General features: G+C 39.9%; 3 protein-coding genes across 3 annotated transcripts; 2 read left to right on the top strand and 1 right to left on the bottom strand.

Moving 5' to 3' along the window:
• The first annotated feature begins 649 nt into the window (after positions 1 to 649).
• LOC131790753 (uncharacterized) lies at positions 650 to 2224 on the top strand. The gene has a single exon (XM_059108024.2). It carries the CDS (start codon positions 1202 to 1204, stop codon positions 2129 to 2131), a length of 930 nt encoding a protein of 309 aa, XP_058964007.2. The 5' UTR covers positions 650 to 1201; the 3' UTR covers positions 2132 to 2224.
• Positions 2225 to 5829: 3605 nt separating this feature from the next.
• On the bottom strand, positions 5830 to 11614 carry LOC131790650 (uncharacterized). The gene is made up of 3 exons (XM_059107887.2): positions 11337 to 11614; positions 7036 to 7176; positions 5830 to 6433 (listed from the first exon to the last, which is right to left on the bottom strand). The coding sequence occupies exons 1-3, from the start codon at positions 11491 to 11493 to the stop codon at positions 6270 to 6272; spliced, it is 462 nt and encodes a 153-aa protein (XP_058963870.2). The 5' UTR covers positions 11494 to 11614; the 3' UTR covers positions 5830 to 6269.
• A 4212-nt stretch (positions 11615 to 15826) lies between these two features.
• LOC131788920 (uncharacterized) lies at positions 15827 to 18594 on the top strand. Its single transcript, XM_059106013.2, has 2 exons — positions 15827 to 15896; positions 17083 to 18594. The coding sequence occupies exon 2, from the start codon at positions 17100 to 17102 to the stop codon at positions 18048 to 18050; it is 951 nt and encodes a 316-aa protein (XP_058961996.2). The 5' UTR covers positions 15827 to 15896; positions 17083 to 17099; the 3' UTR covers positions 18051 to 18594.
• The last annotated feature ends 117 nt before the right edge of the window (positions 18595 to 18711 follow it).

Genomic DNA, 18711 nt, shown 5'->3' with positions numbered 1-18711 from the left:
ACCTTGAAATTTCTATCCCTGGCCATTTTTTGATCTGTGGTAACCTTGGTAGGGCAAGATCAACACTACATGGCAAGATGGAAGGGAAAATGCTCAAAGCTCAATGACTGTCCTTTTGAGACAAAAGTTTTGCCTGTCTGCTTGGCAAACAGAAATGAATGAATTCCGGCCAAATCATTTCAGAATGTGGTAATTTCAAATGGGGATTCTTTGCCTTATTTTACGAAAATGATTGTAGTTTTTTTTTCATTTCATCATAAAAAGGAGACAAATTTTGAGGGCTACACTCTCCCCTCCCCCTATGAGTTTATGTTGAAGTCAACCCCAGGACGTTTTGTACAATGCAAGACAATGCTAGTTTGATTACGTTCAGCTTCAGTTCGGTGATATCGTTTTTTGTAACCAACAACTATTTTATTCTATTTTGACGCTAACCGAGTACCTACCTTGGTTTTGTCCAGGGTCTTTTTATTCTGTTCGACTAATGCTTTCCATTTGCCATAATACATTCGCGCCAAGGATATGCATCTCTTTCCTTTTGTGTTCTCATTTCTCTGTTCTCCCTTTCCCTAGCTGTCCTTGACAATCGTTTACGTTTCCTCCTTTGATTTCGCATCCTGCGTTTTTCTTCGATTGTACTTTCCCGAGATCGTCGTGGCATGATTACTTTGCCAAGCACGCGCCAAGCGCGCGCTTTTTGTTGGCGATCGCCTTCGGTACTCGATTCCCTGTGGCTGAGTTTGTGCCCGCGTTTCCATACCGATATAATGTTGTAGAAAATTCTAGTGGACAGCGGCCTATCTCAACGCGATAAAACGATAAAAATTAACCGGAAAGCTTTATATAGTTATATAGTTATATGGGACAAAGGGAGGTACTTACAGTGCACGCGTTTTCCGTCCTGTCATGCACGTTGGGGCCATCATGCGTCACACAAAAACCCTTTGCCACCCTTCATTATAGTTCTCCCCTATTTAATGGTTAGGCCTCTGTCATTAGAAAGCATAACTAGCAGTTTCTAAAAGAAAGTAAAATGCTGCGAGGTTAACTCAATGAACTTTCGCCGCAAAATTCCATAAACCTCACCGTTACAGCTTCAATATTCACTCTGTTAATGCTTAGCGTGACTGGTTCACTACCGCTGAGCAATATACTGTAGACGGGTTCACAGTTCGTAGGCCGAAATCAAGACGTACAAAACATGCGAAGATTCAAGAGAAAACTCAAGCTGATCATTTTAATCTGTGTATTTTTTTTGATTTACATCAATTTCTTCTTGGATCCAGTGTATTTGCAATCGATCCATCGATACGCCTTCGGACATGAAATTTTACGAGGAGATGTTGTGAACAAGCAAGGGGAACGCTCGAGGAGCAGACTTTGCAAAGAGAAACTATCATTCCCTGGCGAAATGTGTCCAAAACCTTTTACAGAGATTTCCTCCTGTGATCTAAATAAGGATAGATTTTCCTGTCCTGACATCCGACGTAAAGGAAACACTACGCTGCGACAGGCCCAACTTGTAGTCACAAGGATGTTGCGAGTATTCGATCTCATTTCGCGCAAGCACAACATACCATACTGGCTGCGATCCGGATCCCTCATAGGAGCCATAAGGCACAACGGGTTTATTCCATGGGATGATGATATTGATATTGAGATACCACTCATGTATTACATCGACTTCTTTGAAAAATTCTCCAGAGAACTACCAGATGATATGTTCTTCCAAACATCCGAGACAGACTCAAAGTATCATCGGCCGAAGAGTATTTTTAACATTAGGTCGGTCAGTGATACACGGGTGGGAGTTTACCGTGGCAATTGGCGACCCAAAGTTAGAGATCGATCCAGCTGCTACAAATATTGCCTTAAGAAAGGATGTGATTGGCACGACGGTTTGCAGCTCGATATCTTCGTAACCGATTCAATTCCGTGGGGTATATTTCCCTTAAGGGAAATGACCTTTGAGGGATTCAACATTCTTGTTCCAAACAGATGGAAAAGTGTGATCGCTGACGAGTACCCACAGTTTATGGACTTACCTAGAAAAGGATTCAGACTCCCGAAAAATATAGATATTGATCCCCTACACAGCTGCGAGGAGTTGTCAAAGAAGACGGAAGTGTAACATTCTCAAGACCTCCTGAGTGATACTTAACTCATACCTGGTGACGTACGTGTAATAAAAGTGGTAATCTTGGAATAAAGGTACGGTTACGGAGAGGTTGTTGGATTTTTTTCCCAATTTTTATTACAATTATCCCAAGCTCAGGTATCATGTCATAGAGGAGGGAAATTATTGTGATTTGTATAAACATCCCACACAGCCGCGAGGAGTTATCAAAGAAGACGAAAGTGTAACATTTCCCGTTTGAAAGTTGATATGTTCATATGAATGGCCAATTTAATTAGCGAGCTAGTTTTTGAACAAGGAGTTTTGTAGAGGAAAAACTTGACGAGTAGCGAAACTATCTGATGAGTGGGTTAACAAAAGAAGATTGACAAGAAATTGCAAGCGCTCAACGGTCTCGTTTTTGTTCGCTGTACTATTGTGGACTCACGTGTAACGCTAACTACAACGCATGATTATTGAAACCTTATTTATACGTTCACACGAGCAAATAAAATAATTTGTTGTTCATTCAGGTAAGACTTACCACCTTGAAACCAGCTTAATTTAAATACTTGTCGTGCATAATTACTTTGTGCATTCATTCATTACAAAAAAACTGTCAAGTCACGCTGTGGAAACAATGGTGACACACGCAATGACCACGAGAAAGGGTTTCGAAGTTTTAAATTTCTAGTACGAAGATATTTTCAGTCGCATTGCTACCACCAAGAATGCAACATAATAGTCCATTTTACAGTTGCGCTGGGTTGCAAAGCCTTTGAAGAGGAGTAAGATTAAGATTGACTTTGTTATGATGCAAACCTTTCTGCTTTTCAAATGTAAATTACTTTATTGTCATGCTTTATTGTCATGCTTTTCACTTGAATTTTGCAATCGCGACTTTCGATTCCCCCCAACTCTAAAAAAATTTCGTTCTAGTTTTTTATATTTTTAGAGTCATTAAAAAGTTTGTATCCACAGCCTTTAGATAAGAAATTTAAAGTTTCCATCAGCTGTAGTTCTTTTAGTGTTTATTATATATATTCCCCTCATTTCACGTGAAAAAGGCATGTAGGAAAACACTGAGCTTCAAGAACAGCCAAGTTAAGGCTAATGTGTTTACCATGCTTAAAAATTTATAATCAGGGCCACTCGTTTAGGAGAGCTTTTTCAATACGGGGGCCAATGACCATAGAGGATTGGCCGGACTTACGATATGAACAGGTACAGTTGCGAAAAATTTGAAAATTTTTTGGGGCAAGGTGGGAGAATTCATTCGGGAACCACGGTTTTGGTTTTCTTTTTTCGTCACGCACGTCACGCAGCAAGTTACAAAACGTAAATATAATTCTTCTTGGTGCCTTTCCGGATGCCACCGATGCCTTTTCCGATGCCTCCATTGTTTATTAGAGCAGTAAAAAGATATATGTGCCATAAACACTTTTGAAAAATTGCTTAGCATTTTATTTAGCGAAGTATACTGTTGATATTTCGGCGTTACAACACTATTGTTTTCCGCAACTATAACTGATATGTCTCTATATGAAGTATTGAATTTGTTTCCCCGCTGATCACTCGTATTTTGATCTTTTCTTCTTCCCCAATTCGTCGCCCGTGATGTAGTGACTCCCGAATATTCCATGTGAGAATATTTACGACCGCTCTTAGGAATAAAAAATACTGTCAAATTCTCAAGAAAAATACCTCACCTTACTTCCACAGTGATTGAATGCTTACTGTGTTAAAAAGAACCCATTTTAGCGAGTTATCCATTTCTAGATAAAGGGGTAAGTTTCTAAAGAAACTGTGGTGCTGCGTCGGTGGGAGAGTATAGCAGGTAATTCAGTGTTAACAACTGGTTGAAAACGTAAATTAGCCACCGTGAAGCGGGCAAAAAAGCTGACGTTTCGAGCGTTAGCCCTTCGTCAGAGCGATTAGAGGAATTGTGGGTTGTGTGTGGATTTATATGTAGAAAGTGGAGCTACGCCAATCTGGAACTTTAAAATGCGCTCGCTCACGTTGCAAAACTTGTCCTTTCATTCATAACGTAGAGAAAATATCGGGACCCAAAAGATCCATTAAGATCATTGATCACTTTACGTGTACCTCCGCCAATGTTATTTACTGCATAACTTGTACTTATTGCAATAAGTTATACATCGGCGAAACAGGAAGACGACTGGGTGACCGATTCCGAGAACACCTTCGCAATGTGGAAAGAAATGACAAGGACGCATCCAAACCAGTCGCTAGACACTTTAATCTTCCTTATCATTCTAAACAGCATATGGCAGTTTGCGGCCTTTCCTTACATCTAGGCAGTTCGGAAAGCCGTAAAACACTAGAACAAAAATTTATATTCCAAATCGGCACCCTTAATCCCCACGGAATCAACGAGCGCTTTTCATTCAACTAATTTATTCCTGTTTTCTCGTCACCATATTCTCACCAATGGCGTAGCTCCACTTTCGACATATAAATCCACACACAACCCACAATTCCTCTAATCGCTCTGACGAAGGGCTAACGCTCGAAACGTCAGCTTTTTTACCCTTTACGGTGGCTAATTTACGTTTTCAACCCAGTTGTTAACACTAAATTACCTGCTATCCATTTCTAGGTTTACTACGTACATCAGAGAAGCCCAATGTTGCACACATCCATATCCGAACGCCCGATACGAGAAGCAAAAAATCCAAGCTTAAAATGACCGGGCGGCCACAAATCCAAGGCAGAATCAAAGCACATGTACTGTAGTTTCATTTCAGTTCACTAAAACCTCAATCTACCCCGTGAAACCGACGCTTCTGAGACGCTAAGCCGCAGTTTGCTTAAAAAATTACCAGTGTAGACGTTTCTAACGGCCCGCGTAGACCCAGCTTGGTAACCCTGCCTCCTTTGCAAACTGTCCGTCACCAGGGATGGACTACACCGTCACTGGCATCATAAAGAACCACGGATGCCAAGTGAGACAAATCAACTGAATGTCCCTTACCTAAATTGTGGCCGGTGTCAATGGTTTCCATTTTCAATCCTATAGGCCAGCTTTATCTAACCCACGTTGCCGTTCTCCGTTACTTCTTGTTTTCCTACCAAACTGGAATTGGCAGAGGTTCGTTCGAAGTTCTTCGGCGACTCTCATTCTCCTGGAAGTCAATTATTCCTTGATGACATCCAGGCACATTAAAATGTATCAGTTTTTTTTCAAAACCTGGCGTTCGCAGGATCAGATAATCGGTAGCAAGTTTAGTTCAGTTCAGACTTGCAGCATGTTCACTGAACAACAATCCAGCTCACAGTTACTTCAAAATAAAGTTCCTCAAGTTAAGAAAGTTGAGACTCATGGTAGAGTTTTCACAAACCGAGTCCGTTTACGGTAGAGGGTCTGAGGTCTACCTGAGTAGACTACATGAAATAAAACTGATTAACCTCGAAATAATTTGGTAAAATTATACGTAGAGGACACAGCACGAAATTCAAAACTGCAAATACGTTCGCGGCCGAACGAGTGAGTAGAAGGGAAATATGCAATTCTCTCACTGCAGATCTTTCTTCGGTGTAAATTGGTAGGAAGGGATATGTAATTTATAATCTGAAACACTAGCCGTAAAGTTCGCGGATTCAGTCACTCCTTTTTTTGCTTTCCTTTCGTCCGGGTCTGCATGTGGTATTAATAGATAAGGCACTGCTAAAGTTTTTTTTTTTTTTGCTATTTATTGAGTGTTCAACACAACATGTGTTCAACATATTAATAGGCCGATCTCTGCTTCCTAAACATGAACTGTTAGGAACAATTTTCGTTGAAATGAACTTCGCTTACAGGTTAAAACATCAACACTTTAATCACAAAGGAACTGTTTTTAATCCTTTCTATAATACATAAACGCACTGAAAGACAGAAGGGGAAAGTGGAAGTCCTAACGTAAACCGGTTTTTTTTTTAAATTTTTTTTCTTCTTTTTGCCTCTTCTACAATATTTACAAGTAGCGGACCAAGGTTTTCATGGAATGTCATGCAAGAACAAGTGATGCATCGTTACGTGACATCCCAAAAACGGCTGTGAAGGAGTCTAAAGCTGGTATTTGGTATCGTGGTTTCGACTAACATCCTGCTTGGGTGTTGCTTCACATGTCTCTGCAACCGTTGTTCATAGTTATTGGTTAAGGACCACAAAATTCTTCTCTTCCTTCCTTGGAGCCTGATGACAGCTTCCGCATGTCTTGCCGCACATTTCTCGTACAAGTTCACCCAGGTCAGTGTGGTCGCAGTAACCTTCAAACTGCTCGCAAAGTTCTTCGCCGACCTCGTCCTGACACTCTATATATTATAGAAGAAGACAATGGAAAAGAATGTGATAGTTGATGTTGTACCATTAGTACTTTTTTTTTTAGTTTTATTTTCAGCGGTGACAAAAAAAAAATCAAGTATCCACTCCACTCTTTGGAATAGGCATTCTTTCTGACCACGTGTAGAGCTGGGGGGGGGGGGGGGCGGAGGAAAGCAGAAATTGGAAAGGAAGGTGAACTTATACTTTATTTAATAAATACACTGTATGAAGAAAACAAAAACCTTATACCAAAAGCCCTAAAAAGACCAGGACGCAACGCCGAGAGAAATTAAGTTTTCTTGTGGAGCCGAGTGATTCTTTGTTTGAGACACTCTGAATGAAGCTTCACGTCTCCTATTTCCCTCTCACAGCAGCTTGTGCTAGACATCCGGAACAGCGAGACAATACCTTAGGGCATTGCTTCATGTTTTTGTTTTTGCAAACTCTTTTCAACATGTATATACAATACCAGGAGCCCATTACTCAATAGGCTCCTGACTATATTTATTTGACTATGTCCTATATCTCTATTGTCCACACTCGCCAATTTCTTTAAGACAAGTATAGGAAGGTATAAGGCAGAATGACTTACTCTCGGTGCAGAAGCCGCATGTAGCCTGGCAGACACTTTCCACAACATACCGTAAGGATTCATCGCGTGTATTGCAGGCTTTCTCTCCATAAAAACCAATGATTTTATTGCACTGCCGTTTGTTTTGGTCCACACACTTCACTGTAAGAAACAATGCTTGGTTAGAAAAGAGTGTAAGTGTAAACGCGGCTGAATTCAACCGTAAATTCGTTTATAGTATACAAGCTGGACAGTACGCTAGACACCATGTGAAGACATTATGGAAAAGTTATGAATTCAGTCTGTACAATGACCCGGGAGGACTATCCTGCAATGCAGGCGTCTGTACCATGATGCATTAATGCAGGAGCCCATTACTAAGCAATGGGCTCCTGATTAACGCTACAAGCTCGCGATCGTTTATCCAACCGGACACATCCGATTTAGAATTAGAGTGAACGCTAGGGCGAAGGGGGCAGGAGAAAGTCGAGGGATTCATTTCCACACCCTCCTCCCTCCCCTTTCCTTCCTTTTGACCGTCACTCACCCCCCTTAGTACAAATTTATTTCTCTCCCCAACCATCCGCTGCAGTAAAAATCAAAGGTGGCAGCTATATAATTTTTCACGAAGAGAATGATATACGAGTAATCACTCGCCAAAATCACGCCTCCGCAGGCTACGGGAACATTTGTTTTATCGACCCCTATCAGTGGCAGATCGAAAGGGAATTGAAACGAGGGCTTTAGGTGTAGGGACCCAACAACACCCGCCCCTTCAGACTTCTGTTTTTTTTTTATAACTTGTCTGACACCCAAATTCTTGCAGTAACAGGATTGCATGCTCGCTGCTTTGTGTGACGAGCGTGTGAACTCGGCAATTAAAGAAGCTCGTGGTTGTGAAACAAATCTCCATGTCAGAACCATTTAAAATGAAAAGAGAACAGTAAGAAGATTATGCATACTGAGGCTAGGGTGTGATGGCTGAAAGATATGCTGAGCTTTCTTTAGCTTACGTATACGAAATTCGCAAATTAAAAACATACTGAATTGATTGAAAACTGAATCAACTTGAAGTCGTGAGCAAATGATAGCTACCACTTGACTGTGGTTAAAAATGGAACAATCATCTTCCTCAAATTATTTTGAATGTGATTACCATCTTTATCTCATTATTCTGAGCGACACTGGAGGTCCTGAGAGATAGATGAATAAGATAGATGATAAGCTGAAAGGAGAAATTAGTGCCAAACTTATGACTGATACTTCTTAATTTCAGGTAGGCTGCTTCGAGGGCCAGACGCTTTCTGCGAAATGTTTACCAATACTGTCATTATGAGGTCATCGATCGTGCCATTCTTCCGCTTTAATATTAGCTGCTGATAAGTAGAAAAAACAAATTCTTATCGTTATCACGCAAACGTTTTTTCTAGACATTTTTCTATCGATAAATTTTCCACCAGGCTTATGTTCATCGACTCAAAATATCTGTTCCTTTTTCCATCACCATGAAAAAGATATCATTTGTGATACATTTCTTTTAGCGATTCAAGTCAAGTTTAGCATTTCTTTCCAAAGGTTTATTTCACAACTTACGAGTTACTTTCGCCATCTGTTGCATAACTTTTAAGAGGCAGCAAGTAACCGCAGATAAATCTTCTCACCCTAGAATAACTCTTGCAATTGTTTCAGATTATGCAGGTTTTAGCTACAGTTTCCAAGTGATATAATTAATTGGCTTGCAGTTAGAGTTTTAATGGATTTCGTCGAGAAAGTTTCCAAAGTTTGAATGCGCTAAAATTTAAAGCAAAGCTTTCGTGACTTCAGTATAATTAGATTGTCTGCTAATCGGTCATTTCGACGTAAGATTGACGTGGTTCTCCTCGTTTTAAAACTTCACTAAAAGGCCGCTCAGAACCCTGTGCTTCGCGCGGCAAAAAGTTATGATGATTGACGCACTCTTTGGGGAAATAACAATGGGTAAAGGAAAAGTATTTTTTAAATTAAAAAATGGAATTCCTTTTTGGTTAGAAATGAATATCTAAGATGTTTGTGGTGGAATGTATACAACATTTCTTGTTAGGATATTTTCAAAGAAAGAAGCCACTCTGAGATAAATCCCGCAGTATTGTCTGCAAATAGCATTAATCCTTGTAGGTTTTTCGGCGTGGGGAGGTAATTTCAACACTTGTTTAACAAGTTCAGTGTGATAATCCGAGCTTATGTGTCACAGCCTGGATTAATTCATCGAATATATTCCTCCTAAGTATGCTGAAAAAAACACATATAAAGACTAAGAACCTATATCAAAGTTAAAGTTGTACTAAGAACCTCTTTCAAATGAAGTAAAATCCCATTTAGGTGTGTCAAAGTAAAGAATATACCCTTGACAGGCGAATTCAAATATTGTGAAACCCTAGTTAATCGCGTCGAGAAATAGAATAAAACCGTGGAGGGACAGAGGGAGAATTCTGGCTAAAAGTTTTGGAATCCGGTTAAATTTAGTCCTTAACGCTGCAGGAGAGGACACGAAATGGAAAAGCAAACCTTTTTATCACGATTGAAATATTCCTAATTTAACTAAAACTGAGAGAAATCATAGCTGTTCCCAACTAAACTTATCATCTAGCTAAGGAATCCATTGTCTAACAAAGGTTAAAAGGCTTTTTTTCGGCTCTTTTAGGTACCGACAGATTTGAATACTTTTTACAACAGATTCCAAACAGATGTGTAAATAATCTTAGCCAGCCGCTCAGTTACTAAAGTTGGAAATTTCAGGATACAGATGAGACCACAAGCGATGATAACTTACACCTTCTAGAACCGTCTTTGAATATTTTTGACCCCGTTCGGTCCAATATGAACAGCTAATCGCCTTATGAAGTTATTACCAAAGCGCATACTGAATTTTCAGAATTTAATACTGGTATGGATCGCGAGATTTTCCGGTCAAATGAATACCGTCGTAACATGTTCCAGCATGCCAAGTGTTTCATCAAGAAGAAATATGTATTTGAAAAAAGCAAGCTACTAAAAAAGAAGGGATTTTCAGTTATTGCAGGGCAGTTTCTACCAAGATTATCATTTACAACAAATAAAATGCAAGATCATTGTGGTGACATTTCTTCATCTACCAAACCCTTCAGTCTATGTCAACTAGTGTAACTATTCTCTGATATAATCATCTGTGCAAAAGGCGAGTACTTTATAATCAATTAACTTTAAACGGAGCCCTTCACAAGTACGCTTTTAAACAACGACCGACTACTGAAGTGCACAAAGTTTCCCTCCAAGAGCTACCGTCATAGTATTTAAAGTCAGTTTGAGACCTTTGGATTCTAGGACAAGTGAGGCGGCGAACTCAGATATTTCCTTAGTGATAGACTGGGCACGCGCGAATGTGCGTTATATTGGCGGGAAAAAGACAAAATCTGTTAACGCGAGCGAGCGAGTTCCAACACAACAGCGCGTTGGCAAAAACATGACACTGATGCATGAGCAGAATTTCGCTTTCCCACTTGGAAAGGGTTTGATTACGTCTGGTTATAATAGCAGGGCATACTTCACTGCCTATGAAGAGTACAATGAGGCTCAGAAATGTTATATTTTCTAAGTATTTCGCCGAAAACTAGGTTTAAAAAATGATGCTTGATGCCATACTCGTCGTCGATTCTAAAAGGTTTTCATTCTTTGTAATTCCCAGAAGGACTCCTACAGGTTTGCTCACCATTTAATCCTCAAAAGTAACTAGTATCCAAAATCTCCCAACAATTTACCTTTGAATCCGACATTAAGGTCAAGAGAATGAAGGGAATGATCACCAATAGAAGAAACTCTAGATTGCCAAGCAAATTCTCCTTGTCAGCACCCATGGAAATTTAAAGAAAACAGTAAGGAGGAAATTCACACCGATGTAGGTTCTAAAGGGTTAAAAACGATAACGAAGCACAGGCGATATAGACGAAACAGGACCAAGAACGAAAAAGACCAAAATTGTTTGCAGATGATATTTCACGCACCTCATTGACGATGCGCGCACATTTTTCAGTGAGTAAGTCTCGCAATCTTGTTATTTCCATTAAATAATAAGAAAAAAATTTATCAACACTGTGCGCCATCGGATTAACACTTGATTTAGAAGTGTTTTTCAGTCTTTGAACGACGCCGAGACATCGAGCACGCTGATAGCAGTCAGACTCGTTCGCATATTACAAAACAGTTTGTATTTCGTCACGTTTAAAAACCAAAAGTACTCGCTTTAATCTGTAAACTTTTTAATCCCCTCAATCATTTCCGTGCGTGCACAAATCGAATTGCTTCCTTACCTTCTGAATAAATACTCTCTGATGGTTTCCCCTCCGAATATGTCCCGGCTTCGTGTCCACCGACGTAAATACTGGAACCGTAAACCGAGTTTCCTCCATAAAGGACTTCTAAGATGGCCGCTACCAAACACAACTTTCTTAGCGCTGTGGTAATCATATTGAAAAGCGTAACGTGTGCACGCGTGTTGCAGTAATCTGTTTTCCTCAAAGAAACTCACCGTAGCTGTCTGAGGATTAAAGAACGTAGCTGCGTGTTATATAGCAAATCAAATCAAGGCGTGACCTCCTATAAACATGCTAGGTGTGAAGGGATCACCTCCTATAATGCCCCATTCCAAAGATCGCTGTCATTTTTTGGGGAGCTTTTGAAATCGATCTACCTTTTAAGGTCCTATTACCAAAGAAATCATTGTAGTTATTTAAAGGCGGTTGGGTTATTTACCATTCTTCGATGACCCTGTTCCGTTTAGACTGATAAACTAAATGACCCTTGGACATTTGCATGATTATCATTTTTTAAACTAAATTCACCGACGTAAAGCGAATGATCTTGATGAAGTTTGATGTTCCTCAAAATAGGTCTGTTGCTGTGTTTGTTGTAGTCAGTTTCCTTAAACGTCTCTTGTTTAGTGGCGCATTGGCGGTGAACTTATAAAACCTGATGTTTACGAACACTTCGATGATAATGATGATTATCTAAATCTGTACGTCTGAAACGTCGAACAAATTTTCAGCTGTTGGGGTGTTCTGAAAATTGTTATGGTGCATTTAGTTCGGAGAGATGCAAATAATCATCATGTGACTCTTCTCTCGACCCGGTAGTAAGCACGGACATGCTGTAATTATATTTAGTATAAATCCTTAAGTGTTGTATCACTATTCCGTGATAGACAGTGAGTAACCTGAGAAGATAAACATCGCGTAGTTATAAAAAAAAAACACGAGCCTTTCTTGATGGTAAGTTTAGAGCGGCTAGTAGAATTACATCAAACAAATAGATTATTCGCTCTCGTTTTCTTGCGAGATGGTTGTTTCGGCGTCTCCCTCATCAACGAACTATCACGCGATAGAAATCTCGACATGTAATACAATACATAAAGCGCGCGAGTGGCGAGGGCAACGATGCATATAAAACTGTCCAATGTCTTTTATTTCTAATTTGAACCTCGTGTTTACTACTTCAGGTCTTCGTTCAGTTAGAGTATGCCCAAACACCTTCGGCACTGGAATCTGTGGATTTTCTGAGGGATCTACGTAGGTGGTGTGACACGGCGCAGGCATTGCAGGTTGTGTGGTTGGCAGCATTTTCTGAATTCACTTCTTTTAAGGAGGCTATCAGACTACTTATCATAACTTGGAATGGGAATTCAAAATTTAAAAAATTGATAAGAACATTTGCAGGTGACAGTCCGAAGAGTATGATGTAACTTAGGATGTTATGTACACCTTGGTGTGTGGTAGGTTAACATGATCACATATCACGGGTCAAGTGTATCGCTTTAAAGTATTTAATAATATTAGAACTTTGCGCAAATAGAAAGCAGATGAAAATCATATCATCATCATCAACAAAGTTGCATTGTCAAGTCAAAACGTTAACAAGTTCTGTGAAGAGGCAGGAGATTAAATAATAATGACGAGGTAGAAATAAATTTCACAAAGGCATCTATTTCCTCTTTCTTAATTTCTCCGTGTAAATTGGGTTGATGAAACCACTTCGATTTTTTTGAAAGGCAGCAAATTGAAACCAAATTAAAACTTTATTGATATTTTTCCTCCTGTTTCCATGAAATGAATACCCTCGTTCAATACCGTCCCTCGGAATTCCTCGTTCAAGATCAGTTGCTCTCTTGTATGACGTGCTGAAGACATCTAACCGATTACAAAATTTGCACAATCGAGAATCGTCTTGCAGCAAAACGGGCAGGGGATGTGATCAACGCGAGCTGATGACTGGGAATTCCTCGCGCTTACTGGGAATTCCTCGTTTAAGATCAATTGTTGCCTTGTCTGAACTGCTGAAGACATTCTAACCGATACATAATTTGCACAATAGACAATCGTCTGGCAGCAAAACGGGCAGGGATGTAATCAACGCGAGCTGATGACTCGCGCTTATTAGGAATTCCTTGTTCAAGATCATAGCAAAGCCATTGTGATGGCCGGAAACGGTGTTGACACAATGTGATTTCTGCCCAGTGCTCTGAATTATATATATAGAGATGCACGGCATTTTGGTGGTTTAGCGTAAAGCCTTAACTCTCAGATGTGTTCATAACATGTTCAAAGATATGGCAATCTCCAGATGGAAATTGCAAAATTTAGGTGGCTGACAACATAGAGCTTGATGCGGTGCAATTGAGACATGAAGTATTTTTAATACTCCCCTATGGAGTGTGGGCTCTGCGACTTGCAGTTTACCACAGGCCGGAACAATTAATTGCCTCCGAAATCAATTTTGTGGTCATTTTATTTTAACTTACGATACTTGAACAATCTTATCAAACTGAGCAACTTGAACTGAGATGCAGTTTACAAGTACCACATCTGCTTTCAATTAACCAATAAAAATATGGTCATTCAAAACATTTCGGCCATTTAAGTTTTAAACAGGAAATGTGATTTCACGAATTGCCTCTTGAAGTGGATGTCTTCTGGACCAAAGACCTTAAATAGGGTTTGAACGTTGACGATGCGTGTTCAACATGCATGATACTGACAATTATTTGAGATCTAATCGCTGAATAATCTGTCCAAATATTTCATAAGTTGCAGGATGAGGTCGACACAGCAGGTTAATTTTCATTTTTGCCCTCACCCTAGTCCTGGACGGGGCAGCGAGGTGAACCGATGAAGGGAGTTTATGATTATTTATCTGAAACAATGCAAAGGTTTAAGGACACGGCGGAACTCCCTCACCCACACACCTTTTGAGGGCTCCTCCTTCACTGTGGAAGACTTCTATTTCAATCGGTAGTTATGTACTTCTTTAACTCTTGAACCCTAAGAGTGACTGGCATCTAAGGTCAGAAGAATAAAGGAGCTGATCACCCACTAAAGAAGATCTTGATCGTTAGGCAAATTCTCCATGTCGGCATCTTAGGAAATGTTTAGAGAACACTATGGAGAATATTCATGCTAATTTTAGGGTGTAAAGGGTTAGAATTTATAGGCTACAGAACCAACACTATCCAACAGATCTTGTTGAACTATATGCCCAATAAGATCGTACTTTGTCTTAGTGTCGACCTCGACCTCAGTTTCAAATATCTATTAGTTTTGAAATTCGTGTCAGTCATAATGAGCTGCTGATGGGGGGGAAGGGTAGGAAATTTGGAGTCATCATTAAAGGAAGGACGTGACGTAAAGGGGTTTAAAGCTTCATCACAAAAACTGTGGCCTTCGTATTAGTCTTCGTATTATGAATGACCTCTTCTTAAAATTTTGCGGGGATTGCTTGACTTTATGTTCTAGTCAGGTAGGAACCTGGGTCGTCAAGTCCGTTTTCCGGTTTTCTTTCAAACATTTTGCAGATTCTCAAATAAAGAATAAGCACCCTGTCCCTAAAAAGCGCCTGTTTCGAATAAGCACCCTTCCTTCACTAACCAAAGAAAATAAGTGCCCCAGACACTAGATCGATCTTTACTGTTCTCTAACAAACGATACACAGTATATAACGTAGAAAGGAAATATACTTATGTACACGATTTCTTCAAATTCCGCACAGCCTTGTTTTTTCACCGTAAATTTACACCCTCTATGAACGTGATTCCTAAAACGCTTGCTGAGATTGTCCAATGAGGATGATTAAAAGGAAACGGGTTATAAATAGCAGCATCCGTTGACGCATCAGTTATTACACAAGTTTCTCTATTTGTCCTTCAGGTTTCTCTTCAAGCCTATCTTGCTATCCAAAGACATGCTTTTGGTTAATCATCGTGTTTTTTTCTAGACTACATCGATTACATGTAAACAACTATGGCAAAGCTTTCCTCAACTTTTAACCGAAAGAAAGACAAAGTTGAGAGGTTGACTATCACGGTCTTCTTTTGCCAGAATCTAAGGAAGCTGTTAGATTTCCGCATCATAAAGCGTGGAGGAATTTATGGAGCTAAGGAGATCACATGTGTGCAAAACTTCCTTTTCAGCCCTTTTTTAAACTTCCGCTGTTTATCAGCCTGTACACCTCCTCACGTCCGCCGTTTAAAGGAATTGCATTAAAGCTCGATTTATTTTTCGGTTGAGACGTTAATTAGTTGAACATTTTAATCGCTTGATTTAAGAAATGTAAAATAATGCATTGACTTTTTCACTTAAAGGATCAGTGGTCAGTATGTCTTCTTCTCGTCGCGGCAAAGACTACCGCTCTCTCAGTTCAGCGTCGCGCATTCTTTTGTTCGCTGACTGAATTTATTTTGCTTGACAAACAAGGAAATTAAAAACATAGGCACGCAAAGGAGCAAGGGTCAACAACAAAGCGTATAAATTGGCTTCCTGGTGTTGTTGGACCTCAGAACAAAGATAAATCTGGATTTCTTTTATTTTTGAGCAAAGTTTGAGGTGAGTACAGTGGTTTTATTTGCGGTATTATGAACTGAAACGTTTAGTCCACTTGACAGAATCTGCTGACCCTTTTTTGAATCACAGGGTCTATGGATAAATCGACCAGCTTGAATGACAATACATTTTACGCTCTGCGAGAGTGAAATTCTACTAGGAAACAAAGTGGTTACGTTCAGTAGTCGACACGAATGATAGTTATTGTTCAAAGTTGTGTTTTGATGTGGGGCTCCGCGAGTTCGAACCAAAGGCTTTCAGTCACGCTACATCCCACACAATTCAAACAAGAGTCGCCGGTTTCGTAATGGAACATTCGGTACGAAAGTTCTCATTCTCATGCTCGTACTCGATCTCTGCTACCCAGGATTGAGTTTATTAAAATACCAAGGTTGACATGTTAATTAAACGTCAGTAGAATGCGTCCATGAGTTGTTTGACACAACCGCACAATTATATATATATTTCATAGAAATTTGACAATTGTCATAATTTTCATCATTGTACATTCTCAAATTGTCTCGCATATCTTTAAAGGTCGAAAATGCTAACAACAGAAAGGAAGCTTGCTAACATGATTGAAAAACACGTTGACTGCGCCAAATCACGTTACTATGGAGAGCGAGAGAGGTCGAGAAAGCTTGAAGAGTTCCTTAAAAAATTAGACATAAGAGCTGTAAAATAACACTACATGGACACCATTCCATTCAGTCAAGTCGAATTTTATAATCAACTGATAATTGAAGTCACCAAAAAAGTGTATTTAAGTCGAACTCAGTCGAACGTTCTAATTCCAAACTCTTGACTGGAAACATTTACTTGATAATTTTTTTTTTCATAGGCCTGTTGATTTTTTAGCCATTTCGAAGTGTAAACATTCACGACATCTCCGCAATACATCACGGCGTTTAAATGTTTTCTAGCTGCACAAACATGAAAGAAAAAGATAATTCAGTTGTTGACCTAGGCTTTCTTAACTAGTTTTTAAAGGGCAGGTGATAACATTTTGGTCGGGTTCCACTCCCTGTTCTTTGAAAAAAGAAAGAAAAACTACACCTGGACTCTTTGCACGCAAGGCCTTATCCTAAGTTCACATGCAAAACACCTTCAGATTTCTTTATGCATATGTCCTTTAGGTTATTATTCTCTAATCACTACCTTTGTCTCTTTTCTCTTTTTTTTCCTAAAGCTCTACAAACTAGTAGCATGACTACTATAAAATTATCATTGCTGATCATCGGAATCCTTGTGCCAGCGAAATTGGCTCACAGAGAGTGCAAAAACTGTAAGGACTGCTGCAATGTATATAACTGTGTATCTGGTGATATGCATGTGGAAGAGCAAAGCAAAGGAATCATCCGCGTATCACAACTATCCAATGGAGACTTCATCCGAGGAATTTCCGGAGCCGATCGTAAGCCTGGTTGGTGCAGAGTTGAAGCCGTTTATCCCTCTTCAAACGTAACGGTAACTACATATGAAGGTTTCACAGCGGGCCACATGGTGGTTGATGATGACTTTGTACACCAATTCGGAAAGAAGGGCAACGTGACACAAAACATACCATTTAAACTGGCCACAGAGTGCGATGCCACCCTGAACGCCGCTGGTCAGGCGTTTACACCCATCAGCACCACATTTTGTCCTCATGATCTGGGATGGAGCGAGTACCTGACCCTGATGGCTGCTATTCGACGCGTTACAGATCGCACTGGGTTTTTCTGGTATTTCAGCGATGCCTTCCATGATAACGACACAGCTCATGTACCATTTTGGACGGACATGTTGCATGAAATGTGCCTGGAGCTCTTGAGCTGTGCCCGCGATGGAAAATGCCAGCAGTTTGAGAATGTGATGGCCGAGTTCGTTCGAGAACACGTGAATAAGAGGTACGTGGGCATCGTTGAAGTCGTGTTTCCCAACATGGGCGGTGATGTGAGGAAAGAAGAAGCTGGTACTATCACTGAGACTGTTCGACCTAAGACAATGAAAAGCATTATGCTCATTTCTGCTATCGGCAGCGCCATAGGTGGGTTCTTGCTTGTTGTGCTTGTTGCAGCCATACTGTACAGGAAAAAACACCACCGAGGAAACAGGAAAATGCGGATTCTGCAAGTCAGCCACCCCCAAATCAAAAGTGTCAATGAAAAGGCCTAGACTAGTAAAGTGGATTTTTGCGATCCATGATGTGTGACTAGTGTGACAGCGACATACAACGTCATAGGAGTGGTTTTGTTACAACAAATTTACTTGATTCCCCCCCCCCCCCAAAAGGCTCTGTAGTCTTCCAATGACCACCCCTCATTGGCAGGCGATTTTTTTATAGTGTCCCTTAATACTCTGTCACTAGGGTAGGCGAGTCTAGGTAAAATCATGAATGATTTTCTCATAAGTATCTTAACACAAGCCGATTGAAGTCTTGTTATGTACATATTAGTTATACAAAATCTCGCACTTTTTCGGGAAGGATACTTGACGAAAATGCTTTCAGATTTTTAATGCTATTTTCAAATCGCTTTCAATATGCATTCTATTTACTCGATATTCTAGGTTTAACTCGATATGATCGTAATTTCTATTTCGGTATGTTAGATTTTAGGAATTTTTTAAACTGTAAGTTCACACAATTATCCTAATTGACCAAATATGTGAGGCTAGTTTGAATACTTCGTTCATTGCAATCGTAAAAAAATAAACTGCTTTTCATCCCATAGCTCTGAACTTCTTTGGGCGAGTAGATATGAAAAGGAGAGGAAATGAGACAAATGCAGGGATGGGAATTTTATGTTCGGGGGAAAGGCTGACAAGTGTCTTTTAG

The sequence above is a fragment of the Pocillopora verrucosa genome, chromosome 2 (genome assembly GCF_036669915.1).
Source record: "Pocillopora verrucosa isolate sample1 chromosome 2, ASM3666991v2, whole genome shotgun sequence".
Lineage (NCBI taxonomy): Eukaryota > Metazoa > Cnidaria > Anthozoa > Scleractinia > Pocilloporidae > Pocillopora > Pocillopora verrucosa.
This window is presented reverse-complemented; position numbering and strand designations above follow the sequence as displayed.